This window comes from Amphibalanus amphitrite, unplaced genomic scaffold (assembly GCF_019059575.1).
Source record: "Amphibalanus amphitrite isolate SeventyFive unplaced genomic scaffold, NRLGWU_Aamphi_draft 000770F_arrow, whole genome shotgun sequence".
Lineage (NCBI taxonomy): Eukaryota > Metazoa > Arthropoda > Thecostraca > Balanomorpha > Balanidae > Amphibalanus > Amphibalanus amphitrite.
Window position 1 is genome coordinate 92,421 of NW_024882264.1, and position 26,714 is coordinate 119,134.

At 51.7% G+C, this 26,714-nt stretch overlaps 1 protein-coding gene across 4 annotated transcripts in view; it reads left to right on the plus strand.

Moving 5' to 3' along the window:
- The first annotated feature begins 3,031 nt into the window (after positions 1-3,031).
- Positions 3,032-26,714, plus strand: part of LOC122365884 (probable indole-3-acetic acid-amido synthetase GH3.9) — a 39,983-nt gene continuing 16,300 nt past the window's right edge. For 3 of the 4 annotated variants that reach the window (XR_006253810.1, XM_043337490.1, XM_043337488.1), the window contains exon 1: positions 3,118-3,212. Coding sequence is in view for 3 of the 4 variants with exons in the window: in XM_043337490.1 (XP_043193425.1) it covers positions 3,176-3,212 (37 nt within the window). In the remaining variant the exon portion in view is untranslated. Of the gene's footprint in view, positions 3,213-26,714 lie in introns of all 4 variants that reach the window. The other variant, XM_043337489.1, reaches the window with a different exon arrangement.

The following is a 26,714-nucleotide window of genomic DNA, read 5'->3' on the forward strand; positions in this document are numbered from 1 at the left end:
ACCTACCCCATTTGGTGAAACTGGTTTGGGGTAGTTTCGCCGAAACTACCCCAAACAGAGCTTGGTGAAACTGGGCCCAGGAACACGAACTCCATGCTCCACGTACTGCATGGCGTTCTTCACGTATAGGATCAAACCACCTCCCTTACTCTTGTTAACGGCGGTGAAGTTTCGGTCTCGGCGGATGGTCTTGTATCCAGTTTGTTCTATTTGTGCGTCAGGTATGTTGTGATCCAGGTGCGTCTCTATGATCACGGCTACATCTATGTTATATCGGTGCAACAGTAATGCAAGCTCAGTCTGCTTTGTGTTTGCACATATGCCATTTACATTAGCAGTGAGAAAATTGGGCCTCTTTCGGATTGGATTGAAGCGATCGATGTTGCGATCCATTGCGTCCTCCAAGGGAGCGAGGGCATAGGCCGTGACTGTTTGGTTCAACAGGCGTACTGGTGGAGTTTTCTCGGTCGGCCCAGTTTTCAGAGGTGACTAGTCTAAAAAACCTGCGACCTCACTCATGATGAGCTGAGATACATTTCTGGCTCCATCTCTGGTATACAGGTAGCATGTACGGTTAATTCCACCATGCGCACATTCATTTAGACATTCGCGCAGATCCAGGTATCCCCAGATCCCCGTACGCCGCGCACAGCTCTCCTAGCTGTTCATTTACAAGCCGCGCTGCATCGGCTACTTCATGTTCCACATCACCTCTCCAGGACGGAACACACAAATACATCTCGTGTGGCACATTGTTTCTTAGCAGTGCTGATCACATGTGCGAAGCCCTCCAGCACGCCATCGACAGTGGATCGAGTAACCGCCTCTTCGCCATAGTGGATTACAACGTCTACTTGTTCGGCGCTCGTTTTGTTGATGGCAGCAGGAAGATGGTTCCTGACATCAGCGCTGTCAACTTCCTTGGCTGAAGCGAATATGACATTCTTTTCAAATATGAGCTCTTCATTTGCTGCCATGCTGACTCGTCTTACATTTTCTCCGCCAATCATCACAGCTCCGGTTGCAAAACGACTTTTCCGTTTGTTAGCTTTCTTCTTTTTGACAAGCGTCCAGCCATCATTATCGTTAAGATCGTTTCCTTTACATTTTTCTTCCTCTTGATTGTCCTGCGGTTCGTCTTTTTCATAATCCTTGGTTCGCCTTTCTTTTTAATCCCATCTTCTGAATGTTGTACGTTGTTGTCGATGTTCACGTCTTCTACCCTTAGCCCTTTTGGTCGTGTTGCCTTCTCGCTTGTTGTCGTCGGATTCCATTCGTTGATCCGTTCTTCTATATTCTTCACACGGCATCTGGCCAAGCCGCCCGATTTCATCAGTGACATTTCGGATTATGTTCTGCAAATCAGTTGCCAGCGAGTTGCCTATTTTCTGCACTTCTTCGGATACGCGATCTTTAACTGCCTTGTCAATCAATGCTCTGATGTCTGACATATTCATAGTTTCTTGACGGCAGTCTCCCTGAAATTTTAAACATTTTTTTGTCTCGATTTTTTTTTTACCTCTGAGCATGTTTGCGAAAACAAAGTGGCCGAAATCCGAGGAGTAATTGGATTTTGGGGGTAGGTTAGGTTTCAGGTCTCTGGGAGCCTGCCCCCTTCCCCCCACTTTTGAAAACGTTCCTATGCCTATGGGTAGACGGCAGGAGTCTTCAGCCGCCACCGGGCTGGAGGCGACTGCAGGAGTCGGTAGACGGCAGGAGTCAGCCACCAACGGACTGGAGGCGACTGCAGGAGTCGGTAGACGGAAGGAGTCAGCCGCCACCGGACTGGAGGCGACTGCAGGTTGCAGGAGTCGGTAGACAGGGAGTCGTCAGCCACCACCGGACTGGAGGCGACTGCAGGAGTCTGTAGACGGCAGGAGTCGTCAGCCGCCACCGGACTGGAGGCGACTGCAGGTCGCAGGAGTCGGTAGACAGGGAGTCGTCAGCCACCACCGGACTGGAGGCGACTGCAGGAATCGGTAGACGGCAGGAGTCGTCAGACGCCACCGGACTGGAGGCGACTGCCGTAGTCGGTAGACGGCAGGAGTCGTCAGCCGCCACTGGACTGGAGGCGACTGCAGGAGTCGGTAGACGGCAGGAGTTGTCAGCCGCCACCGGACTGGAGGCGACTGCAGGTCGCAGGAGTCGGTAGACAGGGAGTCGTCAGACGCCACCGGATTGGAGGCGACTGCAGGAGTCGGTAGATGGCAGGAGTTGTCAGCCGCCACCGGACTGGAGGCGACTGCAGGAATCGGTAGACGGCAGGAGTCGTCAGACGCCACCGGACTGGAGGCGACTGCAGGAGTCGGTTGACGGCAGGAGTCGTCAGCCGCCAACGGACTGGAGGCGACTGGAGGAGTCGGTAGACGGCAGGAGTTGTCAGCCGCCACCGGACTGGAGGCGACTGCGTCCGGACAGCAGGAGTCGATAGTAGGAACAGGAACAGTGGAGGCGTCGACATGAGCTCCAGTACCTGCCTTTAAGGACCAGAATGGGGGCGGAAATCAAATGAGCCATTGAAAATATGATAAAAGCCATGAAAAGTGATTGTCTATGCGCTTTCAGGTATTGTGTAGTCGGAGACATTGGAGAGCCATCATTTGAAAACAAGGCAATTTTGAGGCGAATGACTTCGGATTGGGGCTTGAGCCATCTTCTACACGATTCACGGAACAACTCCGAAATTTTACAAGAAAAACTGAGAATACCGTTAAGATTGGGCCCCTGGATTCGGTAGCCGGCCAGGCACTCGCAGCCGGGAGCCGGCCAGGAGCCGCCTGTCGGGGTCGGAGCCACGCTACGACTCCAACTCCGCCGGAAGCCCAGTAACCAGTCAACCTGACACCGTTCCTGGGTTTCCGCGCCCAGTTTTTTTTTCAGTGACGTTTCACCTCTAGCTTTGGCTGATGAGGGTGGTAACGCAAAGAAAAAAAAAATTGTAACTTATTTACACTAGTATGCGAACTGCATAGGCCTCAAAACTGGTAGGTCCATGCTTTGTCTACGTCCTCAGCGCCCCTGGCCCAGGCCTGCGCCCGGCGAGCGGCTGACGTCACGTGTGTCGGAGCGATAGGGGCCGGTCCGCCGCGCCTGCCGGGCCGCCACCGCGCCGAGAAAGGCCAGTAGCGGCGCCGCGCTGTCCGTCTCCGGGAGAGCAGCCAGTCAGCGCCCCGCCATGGACCTGTGCTGCCTGCTGGGGTACCTGCTCACAGGTAGGCCGCCTCACTCACCCCCCAGCGCTGCGTCCTCCCAGCCTGAGGGCGGGCGGGCACGGGGCCGCCCAGTGGGATCCGTTATCGTAATAGAAACAAAGTGCGAGGTAGATGCTAGTTTCAGTTTACATCATCCAATTGGATCATGTTGAACAAATTTTCCTAGATGTACATATTTGATAAACCAACATCAGTGAACTCATCACGCTGATGCCCGTCGAATAGTATCTATGCGTCTTTACCATTTTAAGTGAAGTAAAAGATGGTAAAAGTTCACTTAAAATTAAGCGAACTTTAAGTAGTTACTAAGTTTACATAAATGCTTCCTATCACATATCATTCGATTCGGCTGATCGGAAGGAACAAATAAAAACCATTTTTGAAGGCTTACCTTTACCTTGTGCCAAGATGCTAGCAAACGAGTACCTACTATGCATTTCAGACCCCATGAGACCCTGTTTTTCGGCGATAATTTATTTAATATTTATCCAATTGGCTTCAAATTTTCGCAAAGCACATTTCAGCTCAAGCGCCAATTTTCGCTGATATGGTCTCTTAACAAAATATCAATTGTTAGGGTACTTGTCGTTGCCTCGTAATGTTAAAATCAGCTCCGTAAATCCGTCAGTGGAGTAGAGGCTATCCGTACCTAGGCGTGACGTCACAGGCACGTGACCATTAAGCTCCGCCCTCCCGGCGGACGGAGCGGTGACCTTGGCCGGTCAGTCGGATGCGTGGAGCCGACGGGGCAGTAGCTGCCGGACCCAAGGCCGTATGCCGGACCGCGGCGGCTCGCATTGGACGTGGCTGCCTTGCGGTTGCCGTTGCAGTAATAACGATACAGCAGAAACTAGCCCTCGTAATAAGCGCACTAGCCTTCGTTATTGCATGTATCGCAAATTAACCTACACCTTGTCAGTCAATAAAAATATACCTACTTTAATACTAAGTCCAGGGCTAGTGACTGCATTTTTGCTTGATTGAATGTCATTTAAAAAAAAACGCCGTTGATGTCATTTGGCTGTGAAATGATGCAAGACGTCGGTCAGCTTACGTCAAATTTGCAAGACATGGTTAACGGTTACACCGTAGCATTTAAGATGTGTGGTTGAAATATGAAAAATATTATACTTATGCGTATGCTTGAGATGGATTCATGTGATTGCGGTGCAACAATACCTTCAGAACTAACCCATTTTAATCTAGACTGAGGTCACCGGACTGACTTGACGCCAGGCTTTCGTGTTGAACTGCAAATAATTAAAATATCTGTAAGTAAATAACCTTCTGCCTCACTATTGGAGAGCTTGAAAAGTTAATTTAGTTTCACAAAAAGACGCGATTTCTTTACTAGCCTATGAGCCTGCTTCCCTTACCTATTCTGATCTCACATTTCTACCATGCGCAATAAATCGCACATCACATTTCTGCTCCTTTCTCAACGCTTCCCGAATTACGAACACAGCTCGTGGAGCGATGTCTTAGGCAATCGGAAGTGCTCGCGACTCATCATCCTACTCTGTTGTCTTCTGCAAAGGTATAACAGCGCCTTCAGAAACAGCGATTGACGCAGCCAACCATATCGATATCGAGTAGTGCAGAGGATTCGCATGATGTCATAGGTGACAGAATGTCATATGTCAGAATGTCATATGGTGACAGCACGACCTGACCATGAGATAGGCGCCAGAATGTGCATTCACTAAGATATTCAGATAGTGCATGACTCAGCTCTCTATTTAAGGTTGGCTCTGGGGAGGTTGATATCATCATTATGATTATTCTTCATATTTTTTTTTTTATTCAGGGCTCCCTCCAACGGGCACTTGTGTCCCATTTACAGGAGGGCTCCTCCTCCTCCTGCCCTCGTTCCCCCACCCCCCAGGCTACGGCTGAAGTGGGAGCCTACCCCACACCTGGTGACACAGCCGGGGACGACGCCCGCGGAACGGGCGGAACCGGGAATCGAACCCGAACCCGGCACCGCCCGCACCGCGGGTCGACGCCTTAACCGACTGCGCCACCAGGGCCGCTATTCTGAGCTGGATCGGTGTTAATATACCAAAAAGAGAAGCGGTTACCAACTCCCCCAAATGAAGAGCAAGCTTTCGCTCCTCAGACACTTCCTGTCGATTCCATGTATGTTTCCAGCGCGCGGCCCCCGTGCGACCTCCCCGCGGTGCTGCCACCGACTGAGCCGGCATAGACCCAGCGCGGTCACGGCCAGTGGGCGGAGCTTAGTTGGGCCCGGCGCAACGTGATTGGCCAGCGCTCCCATCCAATCCGCTGCGGTAGCGAACGAGCCTCTATCCGGGTGCAAAATCTTATTAGCATTACGAGCCAATGACAAGTGCTCTAAATATTGATATTTTGTTAGGAGACCATATTGATGAAAATTGGCGCTTGAGCTGAAATGTTTAATGTCAAAATTTCAAGCCAATTAGACAAAAACTGAAGAAATTATCGCCGAAAAACAGGGTCTCATGGGGTCTGAAATACATAGTAGGTAGTAAAGTAATCTTGAGCAAACCATGAATTTAACCTCAGCTGACCTGAGCTGACGCGACCTGTTTTTCCAGCAAAGATACACAAACGTAGTCACTTACTGTCTGCTGATATAAACTGAGGAAGCACAACACTAAAACATTGAAATGGGTAGGATATCTAATATTATAACACCACTTGTTGCGGATTTACATTATATTCAACTACAAACTACGCCGGCGCTATGTGAACCCCGTCAGGTCGACCACCTCAGTCGACGCGATAGGCTCATGCATTTCAAATCACACTGTAATGCACTCTGAGGGCAGAGTGCTGTGAGCTTCTTTCAGTATCGCCTCTTAGCGCCGTCAATGGTGGTCGTCCGCCGCGACAGGACAGCCTCGAGACAGGCATGGTGAAAAAATGCATTATTTCCAGCAGCTCTCGAATGTCCTATTAATACGTTACAAGAAAGATCGCAAGCGTCGCAAAGCGTTGGACTCTTTTATTGCATTGGGGTGGCTGCATAGTAAAACACTCTAGCGTTACACTATGAAAGCTAACTCCACACACTACGCAATACAGGACTGTTCACGGCTTACCCACGACCGTAACACATTGTCCATCTATCCTCGTCAATATTCATCTCGCATCTAATATTCATCACGACCTCGATGACATGACCCTAAGCGCGGGGTGGAGTGCTTCTCGCGACATCGCCAGGATGCTGCGACACCACCGGGCGCTGGTGACGTCACCAGCGGCGCTCTGGGAACTGCAGGGGAACCAGTGGCACCGGCTGGCGGCGCGCGCCGTGCACCAAGTAGCCGAGCTGGACGCTGTGGCCGCCCGTCAGGCCCGCCAGGCCCGGCACATAGATCACCCTCAGTAGACGTCCTCCGACGCCGTACGGCAGCAGGCGTCTCAGCGCAGCCCGCGGCAGGAAGGCGACCTGCACGGCCGGCGAGACGGGGCTCAGCGCGGCCGGGGCCGCCGCCGGCCCGGCACTCGGCGGCACCTTCTCGACTTTAGCCGGCTTTTTGACCGGGACTGCAAGCTGGACTTCGGTGACTTTTAGCTTGTCGCCTTCGGCCGAATCGTCGACACCCCAATTGGCGATTTCAACGGGTGAGTCTATGTCAACTATCTCACCAGGCTCGGCAAAGGCAAGAGATTCGTCCACTTCGAGTGGCAGCTGAATAACTTCCACTGTTTCTTCCTCCCTTGTGGGTCCATACGACAGCGCTGGCGTTTCTGTAGCTGCCTTATTCAGCAAGTATTCACCATCTGAAAGACCGATTTCGCCCTGAGCTAAACGTTCAACTAGCCCCGTGGGACCGGTTGCTTCAATACCATCAATAATACCATCGAAGTCAGTAGCCAAACCAATTTTAAGTGATTGATCAACTGCTATTGGTTCGTCCAGTTTCACTGACTTTTCTTCCTTGGCCAGGCTGTCAACAGAGAGGAGTTTGCTTGTTGTGATGTGTTCCTGCTTCGTCAGCGGCTTGCCCAGCCCTTCAGTGGTGCTGAGTTCGACATCAACAGTGGCACCTACGTCGCCCAGCCCATTCAGCTCATCAAACCCACCCAGATCAGTCTCTCCTCCGAAACCTCCCTCCAGCGTCAGCCCAGTGGGGACAATCTGGTCACCCGGTCCTCCAGGGCGACCGGTTAGCCCCTCGAGCTGCACAGCGGGTCCCACGGGCAGTCCTCCAAGCTGTCCCGTTCCGCTCTCCGAATTTCCTGCCGGAACATCAATCAATCCGGCTAAATCGCTGGACTTCCCAGCTGGATCTAGCGCGAACTGCCCGTCCGCAATCTCAAACTGCTCCGATGGGCCACCCAGCTGCTCCGTCAACTCTTCAAACTGCAACAAACAGCATGGGCCATCAGGCTGATCTGCTGGGCCATCCAACTGACCTGGTGGGTCACCCTCCTGCTCTGTCAGCCTGCCCAGCTGGCCTGGTGGGCCGCCGAACTGATCTGCTGGGCCACCGAATTGCGCTGCCGGTCCGCCCGAGTGGTCCGCTGGTCCACCTAGCTGTTCCCCTATCCCACTGAAAGCTCCAGGTGATCCGCCTATCTGTTCCCCCGTGCCACCTATCGTACCGATTTGTCCGTTCGACTCTCCGGCTGTACCCAGTCCGCGCAGCTTCCCGGCCACGCCCCCCAGCTGCTCAAAGGTGATGCCAGACGTCACCGTGGCTGAGAAGTGGCCGAGCTGCCTATCCGGCCCGCCCAACTGCCCGGCGGCGCCACCCGGCTGTCCCGCTACACCGAGTTCCCTCGCCACACCAGCCAGCTCCTCCGCCGGGCTGTCAAAGGTAGCAAACGAACCATCGAGCGTGTCCACAGACGTCTCAGTCGGTCCAAACAGCTTCTCCGCCGACCCGTCCACTCTCCCGGTCGCGCCGCCCCACTTGTTAGCAGGGGCGCCGAGCTTCTCAGTTACACCGGCTAGTTTCCCAGCTGGAGCGGACGGGCCGACGAGCGTCCCGTCCAGTCCGCTGAGGGACGTCCGCAGCCCGCCCCCGGGCCGTCCGGCCAGCTTCTTCCCGAAGCGCTGGCCGAAGGTGCTGCTCTGCCATGTGCCGGCGCCCTCCGCGCCGTGGTGGTGGTAGGCCGCGGCCGGCCGGCCCCGTCGCGGCTCCCAGAACAGCAGCCGGCCCGTCAGCGAGTCGCTGGTGCTCAGGTCCTCGGCCGAGTCGCCGTCCGGGGACGTGTCTCTGTCGGGCCCGCCTCGTGGCTCGGCGGAGGGCAGCCACCAGGAGATGTTCTGGCCGCTGACGGCCAGCCGCTGCAGGTCGGCCGCGGCCTCCGCCTCTCGCCCGTGCGGCGTGTTCGAGAGGTCGGAGCTGACGCCTGTCAGCAGGTTGGACGATACCAGCCACACCTGGCGCGGGCTGTACGGGCTCGGGGTCGGCGCCGACGCCGCGGCGGCGACCAGCAGCAGCGTCTGAAACGGACCGCAGCATCAGCCGGCCAATAGATAGATAGATGAATAGATGGATAGCTAGATATATAAATAGTAGGGTGGCACTAAAACGGGGCTAAAATTTCGTTTTGATAATTTTCAACGGGACGGGCAGCCAATCTGTTCTACCACCCGAGAAAACGTTGTGTGTAAAATATTTTTGGAAAATATGTTTATTTAGAGGTAGCTCAAACAGGTCAAAGTTTACATTCTTGTGAAAAACACAACTTTGCCGAAATTTCCATTTCCACTTGTATTTCTGATGTTCACAATGACATTGGACGTTGCCAAGACTTTATCGAAACGTGTTAGCACCTAAAGCTCAGATATATAGATTAAATAGGTTATGTGGTTAGACCCTCCATGACATGGATTATAGTTATAGCGTCTAGTTCGTTAGTTAGTTAGTTTATTGGCACTTGATAAACACATTATACGTACAACGAATATGGATAAAACTCACTTAAAATATAACACTTTAAACAAAACGTTATCGATCAACACACTCGAACCGATATAAAACCATGTGACAAAACCTTCGTAAATCTAAACCGTTTCCCTTCATTAGCGCTCCTAAATCCTTAAAATTCAGGTTGGGGAAACTGTCCCTAAAAGGCTCTGTTACTGGACAACACAATAACACATGCTGCTCTGTCCAGATCGCGCCACACACAATTACAAAGCCTCTCCGCCGCGGGCAAGCGTGCCCGCCTTCCCGTTTCAATTTTAAGCCTTTTCAATTTTAAGCCAACTGCCTAAACGAATTCTAGTAAATGCGGTACGCACATCCTCGGGGGCGTTTTTATCATACATAGGGTGTCGCTTGAGGTGGGGATTAAACTGACAGTATGTGGCTCTCCCCGAAGATGCCGATCTAGAAATTCTGGTCTGAAAATTCGCAAACGGGGGCTCGAGAAGGCCCAGGTTAACATTGCACTACAGCATCAATATGTTTCCCGGCCCCTGCGCCTGCTTGTCTCTCTAAATCTAGTGCAAAGAACGCTGAGCTGGCATTAAACTTTTCATGGGAGGTCAACTTATCGATGAGTTTCCTTTGGGATTCCTTGACAATAGCGGTAGTATCTGGACATTTCTAGTTCTGCCAGAACGTCCGTACATGGCGTTCAATATACATGGTCTATAACGGTTAAAAATTGCGTTTGAACATTTGACGTTATCATTTTTGACCATTTTGTTGCCATAACTTTGCCAAAAATAAAGTTATCGAGCTGAAATTTGGCATGTCGATAGCAGACTAATAGGTCTATGACATATATTCCGTTTTTTTTTTTAAATGTTGACACTTTTGGTATTTTTAGGGTATTAGTTAACGAAATCACATTTAATTTTGTTGGTCAAACTACAAAAAACGAGATAGCATTTTTGTAGCCCTGTTCATGTTACATCTTCTTGATTTGAACATTTTTCTCTTTCATTTGATTGCAATTTTTCTCTTCCTTCAAAACGGTAGGTATGTTAGCTTTTCCCGCAAAACATTTTTCGGTTGAAAAGGCTGAACATGACGTCACTCTGACGTCATTTGTTGCTATCCTATCATAGGCGCATGAAAATTTTTGGACTTAAGGTATAAAATTGATGTACGAGAGGGTACTGAACGCTTCGTGACGATCGGTGCGGTAGTTTAACCTTTAACCCGCGCCCTGCTGGGGGGGGGGGGGGGGGGGTTGAACAATCCTTCCCCTGCGGTTTTTCGTGAATTTTTTGGTACACCTTATTATACCTCTTTTCTACATATGGTGTGAAAATTTCAGACCCAGGTCACTTAAAGTCAGGTCACCAGGTCAGGTCAAGTGACCTCACTACATAAAAAGCTTCAATGTCTGTCATAGCTACACCGAGTGACCGGACCGATCGCTTTGGAACTTTCAGCGATTGAGAAGAGCAGCAGTTTGTACAAAATGTTGAAATTTTGGTATCTGTAACCTAAGGTCATGTCAATGTTGCGACCTCCCCATTATAAGTCAACGGGAGAAAATTGAAAGTCGCCTCTTTTAGACGGAAGTCATTAAACACACTCTAAAACACTGAGTTACTATTATATGTGACACACTGAACATGTAAATGGCACTCGTGGCGTCCCTTTTTGTGCCCCTGAGGTCATCTCAGGTCACCAATGGTATCTTACAGTTTTTCGCGAATAACTTTTGACAGAGGCATGCTACAGCGATGACTAACACCATAGTTGTGTTTGGCTCGACGATACAGATCGACTGATATGCAACTTGACCCTTACCGGTCAGGTCGTGACCTGAGGTCAAATTTTCAAGTTGACCTTTTAAGGTGAAATTATAGCTCATTCGACGCGTCTAGACGAGAGGAACACGATGCTGGTAAAAGCTAGTTCGTGTAAGGTTTGAGTAAAAAGTTATTGCAGAAAAACTTTCCAAAAAAATAGTTTTTTTTTTTGCAGTTTTCCCCCTGCAGGCAAAACCGTTGTCGGTAGGTCAAATCTGAGAGGATTACTCAGAAAGAACGTTAATAGGGCTATCAAATGCGCTTTTCCGTGGCGCTGTAGCATTATTAGTTTCCGAGCTGTGCGTCGATTTGTTGAAAGTTGTCGACATCTGACCGGCGAAATTTTGCCTTCAATGACCTCTGGTGACCTTACCTTTGACCTGACCAAAACATTGACCGAAATTATTTCTACCTTATTTTCGGCGCTCTTTCGAACGCCACTTTCCCCGAATCGCTACGTGGCCGAGGAGCCGAGTTAGAAGGGGGGTGTTCAAACACCCTCCCCCCAGCAGGGCGTGGAAATCCAGGACCCCCAGCGGGGCGCGGGTTAACCCTAGAACGCCTGGGGGGGGGGTTGTATCACCCCCCCCCCCCCTGAGGTTTTTTCGAAGTGCACGCTAAACGGCTTGTCGTAGCGGGCTGAAATTTTCAATACCCTCTGGGGCAACCTTTGCGCATCTTTTGCCGAAAAAAATTGATCGGGTCATGTCAGGTCACGGAGTTATGACGTCATAAGAGGTACAGCCTCCGGCCGACAGTTACCAAACGTGTGCGCCGAATCCCTAGGTTTTCTGCCGGTGATACCCACATTGTTTGATGGATCATGATGAAACTTCCCATGCATGTTGGGGCAAGCATTGGCTATCGTGTGGTGCAAGATAATTGACCGGGTCAGGTCAGGTCACGGAGCTATGACGTCACAAGAGGAACAGCGTCCGGTACTATTTTTGAAAAGCGCCCGAACCACTATTTTGCTAATTCTTGTCACCTCAATGGGAATATGCAGCAATATTAGCTTCTATAGGGAGCAAATGGACCTCCCAAATCCAAAAATACAATCAGATTTCAAAAATTTAAATTTCGATTTTTCGAATTTCTGCCGCCGACTGTGACCTTGCCGACTTCTGGCGCTCCCAACGCGCCATTTTTAGAGCTAGGGAAACGAAATACATACCAAACGATAGAGAATTGATCAAGGAATACGATAGTGAAGGTTTCAAGTCGATATCTCCCACCGTTTTGCCGCAATAGCCGCGGAAAGTTGAAAAAGTTTGATTTTTTCGGAAAATTTGACTTTTGACCGGTCATAAGTAGGTCAAATGTCGACCTAGGACCAAAAAATATACCACCAATCGCGAGATCTCGTTGACAGCAATCCGTTGGTTTTTTCCGCTAAGCTCTACGACCTTCCGTTTCGAAACGCCAGGGGGGGGGGGTCGTAACAACCCCCCCTGGTCGTTCGTGTTATGAGAAATGGCCTGGTCGTGCGAGGGTTAAAAGATAATGCGAAAAGACTGAAAGGGGCAAAAAATACCCCCCATCAGAGCGCGGGAACCATTGCTAACCCGCTTTTTTGAAAAAACGATTCATTGCGTATTTTGTGTGCCCCAAATTTGCTTACCTGTATTCGCCTATGATTTGGTTCATAATGCTCATTTTTATAATGCATATTACTTTCTGACTCATTCTGCATCGATCGGCAATTGGTGCGTCAAAATTTGTTCAGAAACTTGGCCGTTGTAAGCACTAAGCAGTTAGGCAGTAAAAAAAGTGTGTGCAATGTAGGTGCTGTTTCTGCTCCCTTCCACCCCACCCTCGTATTAACATTTATTTTTATTTTTTTAGAGATGTAGATCACGTTGAGTGGAATCGAATGCCTTGAAAATCAGCCCGTTAGATCCCGTTCGTTAGATGATGGGAAGGAGGTCGTAAACAGCCCCCTGCCACTTAAGGGCCAGGAGCCAGCCACCTTAGGGTTAAGCAAGGACCTGGAGAGCTCTTGATATTCTCCAAAAGCAGATCACAGTTTACTCTGTATTTCACAGCCGAGGTTTTGCAGTTGTTGGGTCACGTTTCCCGCTGCCTGGCGAGGTGTTCTCGGCGCTGCGCCCTTACCGCGACTTACCGTGAGTGGCTCCATGTGTGTCGGACGGCTGGCGCTGGCCCGCGGGCCCGTTCACCTGGCTGGGTCCACCACCGCCGACCGGCGGCCTTATATCACCTCTGTTTGACCGGGACAGAGGCGGCGTCAGGCGGCCGGCCCCCGTCACTGACAGGCCAACGTCTCACGGCGGCTACACCCCCGTCAACAGCCGACAGACGATACATGACGCCACTTCCCACACATCGAAACTGCGCGACTTACACAGATACAGGTACAGCCGGCCGAATTGAACTGTGATGTGGTCAGGCCGTGAGGCGACCCTCCTCCATGAGACGGCGCCCCTGCGCGAGCGGAGCGCAAAGAGTCGTCAGGCGTGGCCGGCAAAAACTAGCGTGGCCGTGCAATACAGTGACCAGCCCTCGCCCCTCAGTGACTGGAGCACTCGCCCCGGCGATGCCATTGCCAATTGCCAATTGCCATGTCTTTTTATTTCGTCTCTCAATATAATTTTATCATTTTTTTATCTATTTGTTTCGGCCGCCACATTGGTGACCCCGACGTGATCTGAACACTAAATTTGTATGCGTTAATTTTATTTTCACCGCTTATCTTATCAACACTGAAGAAAGATCCGAAGCCTTTAGTGCCCTGATCCGAAGATATATTGTTACGAAGAAAAAGAAAACTGTCATGAAATCGAACGACACGACATGAGCACGGGCCACGCCGATACCTCGCTGCCCCTACCCCGTGTCGGCGACTTCCTAGTACACCGACTTCGACATCGTTACTCTGGTCTGCTGCGCATCAACGGCTGCCTGACTTGTGTCCTTATTTATACTACCTGCCAGGGCAGACTTCAAGCTAACTCCGATGGACCTGGGCCGCCACCCGTCCTCACTCAGCTCCTCTCAAGCGTTGGCCAGCGACGTCGTCGCCGTCAGCGCAGTACAACGAGTCAGCGCAGCCTCCAGCCGCAGACCGTACCGCGTTCGCCGCCGCCGGAGGTTCCGGACCGCACGGACATGCCGCCTCTGCCCTCCGTTCCGACAAGCACTGTGTCATCGCCAAGTCCCAAGAATGGGTGCATGGATCTATACTACTTGCGATTTAACCTAGCTCCGCTAGGCGGGGAATTGTATTTGTGGCGAAGCGAAGCTTTTTATATTATGGTGCTCTGATATTATATAAAAATCTTACAATGCAATAATATATTACTGCATTGTAAGATAAAAGAGTACCATTGTATAATTAGCTTCGCTTCGCCTCAAGCCTAGCATATTCTGCCAGTTTGAATCAAATCGATAAACAACTCGTAGAGTTCATTGACAAAATAGCGTATTTTCAGTGCCATTTTCACCATGTAAGTACCAGTTTTTATGACCTTGTGACCTGACCTGAGGTCGCTGGAACACAAAGCGTCTAGGACACATGTCAAGTGGCTGCCCCAAGTTGTGTCTGAAATTTGGTGGCCCTACGTCTTACGATATTAAAGATAAACTCAGCGATTCCGTTGCCGCTAATATAGTCCAATTTTATCCTGTCATTGTACCAGATTTGGTGACCTGGACGGTGACCTGACCTGAAATGACAAGAGACCTGAAATTTTTAGGGAAGGTGCCAAAGGGCTGCCATAGAGAGTAAGCCAAATTTGGCGGCGCTACGCGCCACCGTTTTTACGTTATTCGCGAAAAACCTTAGGGTTTGGGGTTGCATCAACTACCCTGGCCCGGCGAGGGTTAAGTTTTATTTAAGAGGTATGGCTCCAAGGACATCGTTCAGCTTATCACACTTCTCAGCTAATGAACCCGCGCCCGGCCGTGGGAGGGGGGCGGGGTGTTTGAACACCCCCCTGCGGTTTTTCGCAGATATCTCAAAAACGGCGGCGCTTTTTGGCACACCTGTTCGTGCGTCTTTTCCTCACATGTTGTGAAAATTTCAGACCCAGGTCGCCTTAGGTCAGGTCACCAGGTCACGCCAAGTGACGTCACTTCAGAAAAAATAAGAATGCTCGTCATAGCATTAGCTACACCGATTGATCGATTGCCCTGAAACTTTCAGCGATTGATAAGAGCAACATTATCCATAAAATGTACATATATCTCGGAATTTTGATATCGGGTACCTAAGGTCAGGTCAATTTTGCGGCCTCTCCATTATAAGTCAATGGGAGAAAATTGAAAAGCGTCTGTTTTACACAAACGCTATTCTAGACACTCTCAAACATCGAGATGTAGGTAAAATTGACACACTGAACCGGAAAATGGCTAATGTGACCCCTCGTTATGCCCGCGAGGTCATCTCAGGTCACGAACAAAATCTAACGGTTTTTCGCTAATAATTTCTGATAGAGGTGTGCTAGAGCGCTGAAAACGCCTTAGATGTGTTCGGCTCGACGTTTCGGATCGACTGATATGCAACATGACCTTTTCTGGTCAAGTCATGACCTTGACCTGAGGTCAAATTTTCAAGTTGACCTTTCAAGGGCAAATTATAGTTCATTCGACGCGTCTCGACGTGAGGAACACGATGCTGGCAAAAGAAATGTCATGGCTTTTTTGAGTCAAAAGTTATTGCCAAAAAACGCTTTTCGTAAAAACGGCTGTTTTTGGAGTTTTTGCCCTCTGGAGGCTAAACCGTTGACCGGAGGTCAAATCTGAGAACATTATCCAGAAAGCTCTGTAAAAGGGCTATCGAATGCGCTTTTCTGCGGCGCTGTAGCTCTATCGGTTCCCGAGATAAGCCGTGCCCACCATCAAGACGTCAAGTCCCGGACGGAGAAGCAGCCCAGAAGTATGTCCTTGTGGCATACGACTTCTCCCGCGCATACGACCGGGTCGACCACCGTCTTCTGAGGGCGCGTCTCGCAGAGTTGGGAATCCCGGCCTGCTACAACACCTGGGTGTGGGCATTTCTTCGAGACCGGAGGGCCTGTGTCGAAGTCAACGGCACGAAGAGTGGCGAGCGCGTGTACAGGGCGGGCCTGCCGCAAGGCAGTGTCCTCTCTCCGACCCTGTTTCTGTTATGGTCGGCGCCGCTCGTAGCAACGCTCAAGACCCTGCCCGGCACAACCCCATTCATGTTCGCCGATGACACCTCGACGCTCTGCGCCGGCAACTCCATCGCCGTGGCCCGGGACCGGGCGCAGCTGGCGGCCAACACGCTCGTGAAGTGGGCCCGCCGGAGTAAGATGGAGGTCGCGGGTCAGAAGACGCAGCTGCTCGTCCTCTCCCAGAACCCCCGAGACGCCGTCGACTGTCACATCCACGTGGCGGGTCAACTGGTGGAAGGGGGACCTGAGCTGAAACTTCTGGGAGTGACGCTAGACAGGACGCTGAGCTTCGGCCCACACTGCAGAAGTCTCCGTCGGCGCGTCCGGCCCCGAGCGGCCCAACTCCGACGTCTCACCGGCCGCAGCTGGGGGCTGCAAGAACAGCAGCTGCGCGCCGTCGCAAACGGCTACGTGCGCGGCGCGATAGAGCACGCGGCTGCTGCCTGGCTGCCGGCAGTGTCCAAGTCCAACATCGAGATCCTGGAACGGGAGATGCGCGCCGTGGCGAGGATCGTCACGGGCTGCATACACTCCGCACCACACCACGGTGTGACGGCCGAGGCTGGCATGCTGCCTGTCGCGGCACGACGTACTGCGCTAGCGGCGCGTATGTTCGCGAAGGCTGCCGCGCTCCCGCCAGAGGACCCCCTCCGAGCGGTCGCCATGGCTGACCCCCCTCAGCGCCTCAAGCTGGTCACGGGGTGGCGCCAAGTAGGCCGGGAGGCCCTGCGGGAGCTACGGGTCGAGCTGCCGGTTGAGGCCCTGCTACCAGAGCGACCGCCACCGTGGACGCCCACCGGCAAGATCACCTTCAACCTGAGCATTGGCGCGCTGCCCGCCGGTGCGGCGAGGTCCACGAAGAGAGACGCAGCGCTCCATCACCTGGCGTCCATGACGCAGTGCGCGACGTGGGCGTGGACCGACGGCTCGTCGAGCGGCGGGATCCTCCGCGGGGGGGCTGGCGCCCTCATCGTCGGAGCTGATGACAGCCGCACCGAGCTCCGTGTTCCAGCGGGCACACTCTGCTCCAGCTTTCGAGCGGAGATGGTCGCCCTGCAGGTGACGCTGGACCACATCCTGGAACACCAGCGGGACGCACCAGAACCAGTCATCATATGTACCGACTCGCTGTCGACGTTAGCGGCGCTGAGAGAGGGTCCGTCGGCACAACGCTCGGCCAGAGGCGCTGCCATATGGAAGCAGCTACTGGAGCTCACCGCCGGAGACCGAACGGTCACCCTTCAGTGGGTTCCATCCCACTGCGGGATCCCAGAGAACGAGTCCGCCGACGCCCTGGCAAACGAGGCTGCGACGCTGGCACAAGAAGACGTCATGCTCGATGTAGACACCATCTACCGAGCGGCAGTCCGCACCGCCAGAGACCGTGCCGCAAGGGACAGGCCGACATACCCGGACCCCGACCGCAAAGCCGCAACGGGGTGGTACAGAGAGCTTATGGGTGCAAGATGGCCACCACCTCTCACCAACATGGACAGGACGACAGCAGTAGACGTCCACCAGATCCGCACTGGGCGCTGGAGCGGCTCGGCGCAGTTTCTCCATTCCATCGGACGAAACCCATCTGCGGACTGCCCACAGTGCAGGAACCTCGACTGCCCTGCAGCTCGTTGCCCGCTGTGCGGCGAGCAAGCCGACACACCTCGACACATCCTGCTGACCTGCCCGGGACTGATGGGGGTTCGCCTCAGAATCCCGGCGGTCGGCAACATACTGCCGACGGTGGAGGAGGTTAGGCGCGGCGACACGGTGGCGGCCCTGGTGGCCGCCTTCAGGGCCCTCCAGAGCTGAAGCTACACCGCGGCTCTGCCGCGGATGGAGGGAAAAACAACAACAACAACAACAGATAACCGTCAGCAGTTTCCAAAATGTTGAAATAGTCCACATTTTACCTTTGATGACCTCTGGTGACCTGACCTTTGACCTGACCCAAAAAATGACCGAAGTGTTTTCGTCCTTATTTTGGACGTTCTTTCGATTGCCGCTTACCGCGTGTCGCTACGTGGCCCAGGAGCCGAGTTTCAAGGGCCGGGGGGTGTTCAGACACCCCCCGGCTCCGGTAATTTTTTTTTAGGGTAGCTGCGTCCCTTCTACCAAAGGTTGGATACTCTTGATCTATGTGAGTGACCCCCACTGCACGTGCAAAATGCAAAAAGAAGAGGTGCCAAATTTTCCCCATTTCAATAACTCGGTAATTACTGCGGCGATTTCGCTGAAACTTGGCATACAGGTAGGCAGTAGGCACCCACCAGGCAATGCATTCCCATGTGTTGCGGTTAGGGTGCTACTGCACGTGCGCACGTGCAGGGGGCGCTCCCAGATCTCGAGAACGGCTAGGCCGATTGCGCTCAAATTTGGTACACGGTTGGGGACCGTTTAGTAGGGTGCCGTGCAAAAGTCAGTTTGGACCCCGTTTGCACGTGCGCACGTGCATACTGCCGCTTCCAGATCTCAGGAACGGCTGCGCCGATTGCGTTCAAATTTGGCACACCGCTAGCGACCGGTTAGAAGGGTGCATTGCGCAAGCCCGCTGGAAGTACCCTCTCACCCTGCACGTGCAGGGCTCACTATCTCGCTCGCTCGTTCTTCGCCCAAAATGCGTTTTACTGCTACACTCGGGGGCAGATATGTTCCACCACTCCCTACCTATCGGGCTCCCATGGCTCAGTACTGGCTGCTGCCAGTGTTGCCTGCCCCCGAGTGTACCTAGATCACGGATCTGGTCAACGCGCTCCAAAACAAAGCTTCCTATATTGTATGCGATCCTGATTGGAGCACGACTCAGGGTTACAGTGAACGACTTGCATTTTGACGGGCTTAGCGATAAGCCCCAGCAGCGAGACCAGGCCGTGAGCCGGTCGAGGTCACGCTGCAGCTCCGGACTGTCAGATGTGCATGCGATCTTCCGGATTTTTTTTTTTACGTCGTCAGCGTGCATAAGACATTCAGAATTGATAGTGTGGGGAAGAGATATAGGCATGTGTTGCTCATGTTGCGCAACAATACCCCATCAAGAGTTTTTTTTTTTACAGAGAAAAAAACGACCGTATGTGCAACATGCTAGTACCGTAGTACCTACATACATTATAATTCTTCACCATCGAAACAAGACCATCTTTTATATTCGAAACGCACGGAGTCTTGCAACATGCAAACTTTGACGTTTCTTAAATTCTTATGTGCGTTGATTGTTCTATTTAACAGCAGCATATGAGACTAAACTGATGCTGACCTTGGCCTTGCAGCAGTGCTGCATCGTTGCATTACCCACATGTAGGAGGCTGATAAGATTATGATTGAAAATATTTCAAAACAGTTTGGAATTCTTACCTAAGACATTTAACCCGCGCCCCGCTGGGCTATTCAGCCATACGCGCCCTGCTGGGGGGGGGGGGCAGATTCTGCCCCCCCTGTCTAACTTCCGAACCGATGGTCGTAGAAAGACGGGGAAAACGGCAATCGAAAGCTCTCAACAAGGCGGATCTTAAGAGCCCAAAATTTTTTGCTTAAGTAGGTCAGAGGTCAGGTCAAGGTCAGGTCAAGGGTACAAAATGCAAGTTTCTACAGTATCGGCCTTGCACCGTAGTTGCCGAAGAATGGACTGAGACTGATTGCCCAAAACGTGTTCTTAGACTACCAAGACAATATTCGTTGCACACAATGTCATTCAAAGGTCAAGGTCAAGGTCAGGTCAGGTCAGGTCAGGTCACCAAAAACAAAATATAGAAAAAGGCATGTGCGACACATGTTTTATGGGTCATTTTACTCATGGAATTCAATAGGCACACTCAATAAGTGATATGGAACACCTCTGGATGAATTTCAGGTCGAGGTCAGGTCAAGGTCAGGTCAAGTGAGGTCAAATTTTGAAGTTGGTTGTTAAGGCTTAAAAAGGTGTCTATCCGATGCAGTTTTTCACGGCGAATCGAATGGTGCTATTTTTGTTTCCGTACGAGGTCTAGAACTTCCAAAAAAATCATTTTTCAAAAATTTTGTGTGTCGTGACGTCATAAAATTTTGAATAACTCCCACATTTTTGAACCGATTCTTCTAAAAATTGGTATGTAGGTGCACATAGACCACTTCTTTGACATATATTCCGGTTTTTTCGATAAACTCAAAATTTTGGATTTTATAAATATTTTCCCAAAAAAGTCAGTTTTTGGAAAAATTTTGGCCAAAATCCAAAATTTTCAAAAAACTGAGATAGCCATTTGATAGACAAAGTAGAATCGCGTATAACCTTTTTTGTTACGTCTTGATTCCTTTAAAAATGAAGATGTTAGCGGCGTTTGAAATTTTGCCGTTTTTGAGGCGAAAATGGCGAACATGACGTCACTAAAACGTCAATTTCTCAAAAAATTTCCGACGGATTTCGCTCAAATTTTCAGGGAACGTGTCAAATTGATGTATGATAAGGTACTGAAAGTTTGACGTCGCTGGCGTAACGCGTTTAGAAGTTATTGGCGAAAAACGGGAGGGGGGGGCAGATTCTGCCCCCCCCAGCGGGGCGCGGGTTAAAGAAATGCGAATTTTGAGGTAAATATGTTTTGAGCATGACGTTGATCTTGACCTTGAACTTCGAGCACACCGGATTTCTTAGAATGTCTCCCTTTCTTTCCAACCCAGTTTTGCCCAATTTGCTTGCCATCCTCCGAAACACATAGCTTGAGATCACTACATATGTGCTGGTTAGTGGTTATTGCCTTTGACCTTGACCTCTGACATTGAAAATGGACCTAAGGTAAACAAATGTTGGCTTCTTTAGAATCATCTCGTTGAGACCTATACGCTTGGTTCAGCTTTTGTTTCCATAGAGCTATTGTTTCCATAGACCCGGTTAATTAAAGAAGCTCTTCTTTAAAGGAAGGCTGCCACCTTCAAAAAGTTTTCTCAGATCGGCCTATGATTTATTCCCTGGACAAAACAAAATTTTATAATTCACCTGACAAAGTATCATCACGTGAATCGCGAAAAAAAATTGTCGATTATCATACAATTATCAATCGGTTAATGTCTAGCGACAATGTTTACACATCACTAGACTTCAAGGTCATAAGATTATTACATTTTATTTGAAAAAGTAAGGTATTTTATTATTTACTAATATATGATTTCATAAGAAATTGGCCATGTTTAATTTATTTTGCATTTAAGTTCGTAAAACATTTAAAAATCATGGCTCATTTGGAATGGGTCTGGCCCATGTTAAACCCCATTTCCCACACTTTTTTGGAAAAAATGAACTACTGAATATATAAGTTTAACTTTTATTTTGACACTCCAAAATTCTTCTCTGATCTCGAAACAATCAAAGTTTTGACATATATTTACCAAAAGATAAGAAAATTCATGTTTCAAAGTTATCGATAAACAGTAGAGATGTCGGTTTTCTTGGACTAAAAAAATGGCATCAAACTGAACTTTGGTCTCCGATTTCTCGCAAACGGGTTCGAATTTCGGAAAACCGACTTCAGTCTGGGACATAGGTGGCTCAGCTCTAGTGAAAACCGTTTTGTGGAAAAAAGGTGGCAGTCTACCTTTAATTATCGTAGTTATAAATACAGACACGGGAACGAATTACGATGGTTGGAACTTGGAATTGCTCCCCCGGCCCGGCCGGTCGGTCAGGGTCTGTCGCTGACCGTCGGTCAGGGTCTGTCGCTGACCGTCCGTCAGGGTCTGTCGCTGACCGTCGCACGGTCTTGCCGAATACCAGATTAGCGCGAATTTAATAAAAAACCCGACTTTCGATAAACTGTTATTTATACCTATCAATGGGTAGGAAATTGTCCAAAGTTATCGGATAGAACCTTATTTTTAAGCCACTTTATCATTTGAGGACTTATCCCTGCCGAAAGTAGACCCACGCTCCGGTTCCTGAAATCGGGCTATGGTACTGAGAAGTATGTCCAGTTTTTAATGTAAATTTTACGGAAGCTTCGAGAAGATATATGAGAAAATAGCATATCACCGGTTAGCACAATTCATGATGAAGCTGTTTCTGCTATCAAGGTAGCTTTTCAATGAATGGTTTCTGAGTTTAATGAGTTAGAACAGGAGCCTTGCATGTGTATCGTTCTCACGATAGTATTTCATAAAGAAGTTGGAAAATGTCAAAATGGATAAAAATGGATATGACGAATAGGGCATGGCTGAACTCTCCGCACATTTCTGAACATAAGCGAGCAAGTTTCAGCTGCCACTTTTTGCCTATTTGCCGTCAATTCAGCTTTGAACATGTCTAGTCGGTCGCCCGGCGTGACCTGACCAAGGTCGGGGGCGGCGCGGCCGAACAGGCTCCAGCCTAATTAACTATCTCAAGCACCGGGAATCGTGATTTTATGCACTCCTTGCAAGGTCCGATGCTTCACTTTTGCATTATTGGCCTTACGTGACGTCATTTATGACGTCACTAGGGTAATAAGTTTTTCGTCAATAACTCCCGATCAAATTGAGCTAGCGAGTCGGGAAAGCCACCAATGGACTCAGGAAGACCTGCCGAATCGAATGCTATGCACCATGACCTGCTTCGACCAACTTCGTGATCTGGGGGGCTCTAACCTGGCCTTGACCCGAGGTCAACACCTTAAGTTGACTTAAGCCGAACAAAAAGTATACCATTCGACGCACCTGAGCGAGGCGAACACGATGATGCCAAAATTGCGGCTCTGCGGCATTTTTTGTGAAGTTATTAATAAAAAACGAATCCGTGCCTTGGGCCACTTGACCTGACCTCAGAGGTCACATGTTAACCAGAGACCTTAAAATCGGATACCAGTTGCTGCGTCTCGTAACGGCACACACGCTCGTTTTTTTCCGCGAGGCTCTAGTTTCATCAGGGGCGAAACAGCGACGGGGGTCGTACCCCCCCCCCCCCTTCGGCCGGCGCGTATTTTGAAAACCAATAGCTCTTCTTGGTCTTCGGCCACACTGTGCGTCGGTCAGGGTCTGTCGCTGACTGTCGGTCAGGGTCTGTCGCTGACCGTCGGTCAGGGTCTGTCACTGACCGTCGGTCAGAGTCTGCCTCTGACCGTCGGTCAGGGTCTGTCGCTGACCGTCGCTGTGTCTCCGGCCGCGCAGACACGGCAGCTCGTTTCGGGCGGTCAGAGAGCGGGTCTGACAAAAACCCACCCGGGCCGGCCACTGTGCCACTGTGCACCGCCGGCAGTCGGAGAGCCGTGCTCCGGCGGGCACAGGTCTGACAAAAACCCACCCGGGCCGGCCACTGTGCAGTGTGCACCGCCGGCAGTCGGAGAGCCGTGCTCCGGCGGGCACAGGTCTGACAAAAACCCACCCGGGCCGGCCACTGTGCCACTGTGCACCGCCGGCAGTCGCAGAGACGTGCTCCGGCGGGCACAGGTCTGACAAAAACCCACCCGGGCCGGCCACTGCGCACCGCCGGCAGTCGGAGAGCCGTGCTCCGGAGGGCGCAGGTCTGACAAAAACCCACCCGGGCCGGCCACTGTGCACCGCCGGCAGTCGCAGAGACGTGCTCCGGAGGGCGCAGGTCTGACAAAAACCCACCCGGGCCGGCCACTGTGCCACTGTGCACCGCCGGCAGTCGCAGAGCCGTGCTCCGGCGGGCACAGGTCTGACAAAAACCCACCCGGGCCGGCCACTGTGCACCGCCGGCAGTCGCAGAGCCGTGCTCCGGCGGGCACAGGTCTGACAAAAACCCACCCGGGCCGGCCACTGTGCACCGCCGGCAGTCGGAGAGCCGTGCTCCGGAGGGCGCAGGTCTGACAAAAACCCACCCGGGCCGGCCACTGTGCAGTGTGCACCGCCGGCAGTCGGAGAGCCGTGCTCCGGAGGGCGCAGGTCTGACAAAAACCCACCCGGGCCGGCCACTGTGCAGTGTGCACCGCCGGCAGTCGGAGAGCCGTGCTCCGGAGGGCGCAGGTCTGACAAAAACCCACCCGGGCCGGCCACTGTGCACCGCCGGCAGTCGCAGAGCCGTGCTCCGGAGGGCGCAGGTCTGACAAAAACCCACCCGGGCCGGCCACTGTGCACCGCCGGCAGTCGGAGAGCCGTGCTCCGGCGGGCACAGGTCTGACAAAAACCCACCCGGGCCGGCCACTGTGCACCGCCGGCAGTCGCAGAGCCGTGCTCCGGAGGGCGCAGGTCTGACAAAAACCCACCCGGGCCGGCCACTGTGCAGTGTGCACCGCCGGCAGTCGCAGAGACGTGCTCCGGCCGGCGCAGGCACCTCGGCCGCCGCGCTGAATGCTCAAAGGGACCCTCCCAACTTCAAAAAGAATAATGAATAGTGGCGTAAAAGTGAAGTGCCGTGGTTCGGAAAGAGTAAAGAATGAATATTTATGAGATTTCACCGAAAAATATTAACCTGTTTCTGGGATGTTGACCTTTTATTTTGTTTTATTTTTTGGGTAAATAGGTCGCCTATTACCAATGCAAGAAACATTTGGTCAGTTCCTGTTATCAATACGAACAGACACAGGCCAGAATATGCATGCTATAGCATGCATATCCTGGCCTGTGTCTAATAGCGCATAATAGCAGAAATATTCATGATAGTGTATGTGGAACAGATAGTTGGTTCTGATCTGAACGTCTAACACAGCACACATCCCGGTGTCATTACCGTTATTTTACCGTTATCATGTCATGGCCATATTTTGTACCTCCTTTGCTATTACGGATAAAAATATCCACTGATATATGTTTTCCGTGACTTCTTGCCATGTTGAGGGCACCGGAGGTTTCACAAAACACAAACACAACACACAAAAACAACTTCCATGCGCCATGCGCCAACTCCCATGACAGTCTTTTGTAGGAAGGAAGAAAGAATGCCATCAGTGCTGGCGTCGTGCTCGACAATTGCTAGGCACCCATGGAGGCGATCCCTGTCGATGGGCATCACAGGGCGGCAGTCTCGACGGGCGGCTACAGTCGTGTTACCGCAGCCTGTCCATCTGGAGCTCAGACGGGCGGCTACAGTCGCGTTACCGCAGCCTGTCCATCTGAAGCTCAGACGGGCGGCTACAGTCGCGTTACCGCAGCCTGTCCATCTGAAGCTCAGACGGGCGGGTACAGTCGCGTTACCGCAGCCTGTCCATCTGGAGCTCAGACGGGCGGCTACAGTCGCGTTACCGCAGCCTGTCCATCTGAAGCTCAGACGGGCGGGTACAGTCGCGTTACCGCAGCCTGTCCATCTGAAGCTCAGACGGGCGGGTACAGTCGCGTTACCGCAGCCTGTCCATCTGAAGCTCAGACGGGCGGCTACAGTCGTGTTACCGCAGCCTGTCCATCTGGAGCTCAGACGGGCGGCTACAGTCGCGTTACCGCAGCCTGTCCATCTGGAGCTCAGACGGGCGGCTACAGTCGCGTTACCGCAGCCTGTCCATCTGGAGCTCAGACGGGCGGCTACAGTCGTGTTACCGCAGCCTGTCCCTCTGAAGCTCAGACGGGCGGGTACAGTCGCGTTAGCTCAGCCTGTCCATTTCGAGCTCAGACGGGCGGCTACAGTCGTGTTACCGCAGCCTGTCCATCTGGAGCTCAGACGGGCGGCTACAGTCTTGTTACCACAGCCTGTCCATCTGAAGCTCAGACGGGCGGCTACAGTCGCGTTAGCCCAGCCTGTCCATCTGAAGCTCAGACGGGCGGGTACAGTCGCGTTAGCCCAGCCTGTCCATCTGGAGCTCAGACGGGCGGCTACAGTCGCGTTAGCCCAGCCTGTCCCAATGCCTTGCCGCGGAAAGCCCGGTAGAAGCAGATAACGATAACGCGCCACTCTGGACCGGTATCTGCACTCTGTATGGCTCTGGGTGTCAATGGGACGCGGCCGGCCAACGGTAGATTAGATAACGCCAGACAATCGGTCACTATGATTTGCAGAATCTGCCCTCTGCTCCCGTGTTTGTAAAATATCTCCTAAACGCTTTATGCCAGCTACATCAAACTTTGAGAACCCTATGCCGCGCTGGGTAGCGCAGAATCCCTGTCCAACTCGGCTCCTGGGCCACGTAACGACACGCGACGAGCGGCGTTCGCAGGGCGTCAAAAATAATGAAGGAGGCATTTCGGTCGATTTTTAGGTCCAGTTAAAGGTCAGCTCACCAGAGGTCGTCGTGAGCTGATGTGAGCTGAAAAAAAAAACGCTGATTGCGCAGAACACACCCACCGTGCGTTTGAGAAAACGCTGCCGCGATGTAAATACGTTGGACCGGCGGGTACGGGGGAGTGGCTGCCATTCGTGTGTGAGAGGGATGTTTCGGGTATGTGATATCTGAAGTATGCATGTGTGGGTGCCTCGATATAAGCACGTAGTGCTTTTGCACTGCGCTGCATATCCTGCTCATGACTCCTTATTTCGCGATAGGTACATGATGATGACTGTGATGATGAAGTCACAAATGTGAAATTTTGCCTATCTCAATACTTTTTGGCAAATCGGCGCATAAACTCGGGAACGAATAGAGCTAGAGCTACGCAGAAAAGCGCATTCGATAGCTCTTTAACCTGGCAGTTGCTGGAGAATTTTGCCCCTCACCACTTGGTGCGGGGTGGGCGTTAGGCGCCCCCCGCCGATAACTCGACAACCAATAAGCCAGCGAATCTTGCGAGGCGGGAAACGAATGGATGCCA